The sequence below is a fragment of the Elephantulus edwardii genome, unplaced genomic scaffold (assembly GCF_000299155.1).
Source record: "Elephantulus edwardii isolate Elephantulus edwardi_28Jun2011 unplaced genomic scaffold, EleEdw1.0 scaffold00248, whole genome shotgun sequence".
Taxonomy (NCBI): domain Eukaryota; kingdom Metazoa; phylum Chordata; class Mammalia; order Macroscelidea; family Macroscelididae; genus Elephantulus; species Elephantulus edwardii.
Genome location: NW_006399998.1, coordinates 645,120 through 649,631, shown reverse-complemented (window position 1 = coordinate 649,631; position 4,512 = coordinate 645,120). Strand labels below are relative to the sequence as shown.

At 35.3% G+C, this 4,512-nt stretch overlaps 1 protein-coding gene across 5 annotated transcripts in view; it reads right to left on the bottom strand.

The window, feature by feature from the left end:
- The window catches only part of SDCBP (syndecan binding protein (syntenin)), a 25,162-nt gene that overhangs the window by 10,837 nt on the left and 9,813 nt on the right, over window positions 1-4,512 (bottom strand). For 4 of the 5 annotated variants that reach the window (XM_006899225.1, XM_006899228.1, XM_006899227.1 and 1 more), the window contains exons 2-3: window positions 2,564-2,642; window positions 987-1,096 (exon numbers count right to left, since the gene is read on the bottom strand). In XM_006899225.1, coding sequence (XP_006899287.1) covers window positions 987-1,096; window positions 2,564-2,642 — 189 coding nt within the window. Of the gene's footprint in view, window positions 1-986; window positions 1,097-2,563; window positions 2,643-4,512 lie in introns of those variants that run through there. The other variant, XM_006899229.1, reaches the window with a different exon arrangement.

Sequence of the window (4,512 nt, the reverse complement as noted above, 5' to 3'; positions counted from 1 at the left end):
GACCAATGTACAGCAGCTCTGAACCCTGCCCTGTCCTGAGCCAGTCTCACTAATTCTGACACACCAACCTCCATCGCCCCAGTAACTGTATCAATCCATCTCATCCAGAGTCTTCCTCTTCTGTGCTGTCCCTCCATCCTTCCAATAATGATGTCCTTCTCCAAGGACTGGTTTCTCCTGGCCACGAGTCCAAAGTATGTGAGACAGAGCTTCAAAATCCTAGCCTCCAAGGAGAAACTTGGTTTTACCCTCTCCAAGACAGACCTATTTGTTTTCCTGGCAGTCCACGGATGTTCAAGACTCTTCGTCAACACCACAACTCGCAGGCATCAATTCTTGTTCTGTCATCATTAGTCACTGTCCATCTCTATGAAGCATAACAAGTAATTGTAAAGAACAGGGCCTGGATTAGGCACACCTTTGTCTCTAGACTGACATTGTTGCTTTTCAGCACTCTGGAGAGGTCCCTGCTTTTCCCAATGCAATTTGTCTTTTGATTTTCTGACTGCTGGTGTTAAAGAGTGTTGGTTATAGAGCTGAGCAAGCTATAACTGTTAACCTCAATCTCTTCTCCATCTATTAAGGTGTTGCCAATTGGCCCAGTGGTGAGAATTTGCGCCTTTTATACATATATATATAAATATAAATATATATATATATATATATCTCATATTTAAGTAGCGATATCCAGCAGAAAGTCTAGAAATTTCAAGAATACTAAAATTATAAACATGTGTATAATAAGAAAAACATCTATGCATTTTATAGAATTAAAAAGTACTAACAATGAGGGAGTTTTTCTTTTGCTTTTCAAGGAGAGGAGCAAACGGGGAGGGGGGAGGGGTTTGTGCGGGGAGAAGGGTGCAACAATGAATGAATGGAATTCCAAAATCTCTGTAGATGTTCACTGAAATGAAAAATAAACAACCTAAATTTAAAAAAAAAATTACTACTAAAAAAAAAAAAAGTACTAGCAATGTACATACCCCCTGCATTGGTGCTCCAGGGACCATGGCCATGTTTGTACATATTTCTTCTTCATTTAAACTCAGACCCATGTACTGTGAGAGCTCTGGATATAGTTTAGGGTATAAATCTACGATAAAAGAGTGGGAGAGTGAATAAAAGCACTGACAGAATATTGAAAACAACTGTTACTATGGCTTTCTACTTGTGTTGAAAATATTGGCATTTAATTTAAAAAATCTAGGATGAACTGAAAGTTGCAATTTGAAAGAACATCCCTAGAATGACAATTTAAAATACAGATAAAATTTTTCAAGTGAAAAGTTGTTTTATTAAAAAAAAAACACACCAAAAGAAAAGACCTATGAATGGAAATGACCTCAGATTTCTAAATACTTAAGGAAAAATATCAAAACCAAACCTGCCTTTTAGTAGACTGCAAGTCAGAGGACTACAGGACAGAGCAGAACTGCCCACAGGTCTCCAAGGCTGCCATCTTTACAAAAGAACCGTGGCTACACCGGATGCAACATTCCCATGCCATCTGAAGCAATGCTGTCTCAAAGGTTGGTGATTTGATACCACTACACTTAACCATTATGCCAGCAAACCAAAAACACAAACCTATCGCCAAAATCTGACTCACACCAACCATACAACAGGTTTCCAGGGCTATAAATCTTTACGGGAGGAGAATGCCTATCCTTCTCCACACAGAGGCTGTTGGATTCGAACAGAAGGACTTTAGGTTAGGAGGCTGACATATTACCCACTACTGCACTAGGAGTCCTTAGATACTCAAGCACTGAATTATTCCAAGTATATTATTTTGCTTTACTTCTTTCTTAAAAGATATCTACTTAAATATTATGAAGAATACTGCTAATTCTTCAGTTCAGAAAACTAGATTAAAATGTCCCTTGTCAAAGCAACTACTCTATAAATTATGAAAACAAAATCTTTTGGGCTAGTAATAATAAAAAAGTTCATAAATTTAAATGTTGGATCATTTTGAGACTAATAACATCTAATTTAGTAATAGACAATATTTCCAAAGTTTTCACAGGAATTATCTGGAAAAATAGATTTTAAAACAGAAACATTCTTGTAAGTTGCACCAAGACTGGTAAGATGGCAAAGCTTGTGTGTACTAAATCACATTAATAGAACTCTGTTTTGAGTTTTTCTAAATTTTGAAGGTAAAGGGATCAAAGAAAAAGAAAAGACATTTCAAATGTAGAAAGGTTTCAAGAGGTGGTTGATTGGATATTTCAGCTCCTCCTCTACACCCCATGAAAAAAAACAAAAGAAGGAAGACTGACGAGTTCCTTAAGCAACAGCATGATGTAAGCACAAATCTCATCTAAGATTTACTCTTAGGCAAATAAGTCACAGGTCTGAACTTATGAGTCAGGCTCAAATAAATTTTCATTAAACTGTAAAACACATCTTCCTCTTCAGGGTTCACTCTCAATTACATAAAAGTTATTTTTAAAATTAAATTCTCCCCCAATTAATAGTAGAGCCCTTATTTCAGCAAACCAAAGCTTAACAACAAATATTTCTGCCAAAGAATGAAACTAAAGTGTAAACATACTTCCATCTTGTGTGATGGGAGCAGATGCTTCTGACAAAATTGCTGGATTGGCAGGGTTTGCAGAAAAGGCAGCCTGTGCCTGAAAAAGAAAAAAGAAAATCGCTAATGGTTATGCTATACTTAGAGTTATTATCTATTTTCAGTAGAAAATGAAAATTAAAATACTTAAGAGAACTAAAGCACCTAAGTGCTATTCAGGAAAGTTTAATTTCAAACACTTATAATTTTTCCAAAAGATAGCTACAAATAAGAAATTTTACATTTTAATTACTTGAAACAATAATAAAAATACAGTATTTTTAAAACTTCACAGCTCTATTGCTTGTAAATCGATGAAGATTTTCAGAGTAGAACTTCTCATATGATTTCTAAGGCTGTATGTAAATATTTATGGGAGCAAACTGCCTCATCCTCCTCCCTTAGAGGGGCTGCTGGGTTCTAACTAATAACCTTCCAGTTAGTAACCCAACAGTAATTAAATTGCTACCATCTAGTATCAAATATATCAGTAGAATAAATGCTATCTTCATTTTTAACATTTAGCAGAGCATACTGTTATTTTAAAAATAACAAATGAACCAAAACAATTTAAGTGATGAAACTGGCACAGCATCCTCATGAAAATAACATACAGAGACTGCATGGTTGGCAAATCTCTGTTCACCCACACACACTTATTATGTTTGTAAAATATAGTAGGTATTTAGCAGTATTTAGATATTTAATACAATACACACTTATTATGTTTGTAAAATACAGTAGGTATTTTATTTAGCAGTATTTAGATATTTAATACAATACTCATTGGAAGGAGGAATGGCATCCACTTCCGTAATAGCTTGCCTCCAGAAGCCCTATGAACCTGGAGAGAGGATGAAAGGCACCCAAGCGTCAAGGACTCTCCTTCATAGGGTTTCTATGAGTTGCCTGTAACTCAATGGCACTTAACAACAACAACAATACAATACTCAACAACTAACTCAATTCTGTCAAGTTGGAACTCAATGCTCATCTTCTTCCTAGAGCAGCTGGAGAATCTGAACCATATGCCTTTGGGGTGACGGCATGACTATGTACACTTTGGGCAACCAGAACTCCTCCTGTTACAAAAAGCACTTTTATCACTGATATCCAAAGATGATGAACACAATAACATGACTGTTACTTCATGATACTTTAAAGTGACATAACTATGAACTTTAAAAATCCACATTAATGAATAATAGATTTTATTTATCAAATATACCTGGAATGTCTGAGAATTGTACTCAATATTCCGTATTTTATTAAGTATTCCACTGATGGAAATACTTTTGTCTTTGACAGGGAGATTTAATCGTCTAACATTGGCAAATGCCATTCAGAGTACCTGTTAATATGATATAGAACCAATTACATACTATTTTTTATTTAACTGGAATTATGTCCACTAAGTAATGAAATTTGTACTTATATATCTAAACACATGTAGTAGCTCAAACAGAATAAAGCTTAGAAGGAAGCTTTATTTTAACAAATACAAAACTTTGGAGAGTCCTAAATTCAAGTGGATTGTAAATATTGTTACTAATATCTATTCTTTATATTTGTTTTACAATTTATTAGATATTCTAAATAGGAAGTATAGCCCAAACCTACAAATGCAAAAAGTGTACTGGAGTCCTGAATACTTTAATCTATCAAATGGTGACCAGTAGACATTACCTCTTGAATAACTTGGGGAGAAATAAATTGTTTCCTTTTACTTTAGTTTCTTTTTTTCATTCATTTCTGTTTTCCTTGTTGTTGTTGCTGTTATGTGCCGAGTCGTTTGCGACTCATAGCAACCCTATGTACAACAGCCCTAAACCCTGCTCTATCCTGTGCCAATTACATTGCCTCTGGCACACCCATCCCGATTACCCCAGTCACTGAATCAATCCACCTCATAGAGGGTCTTCCCCTCCTGC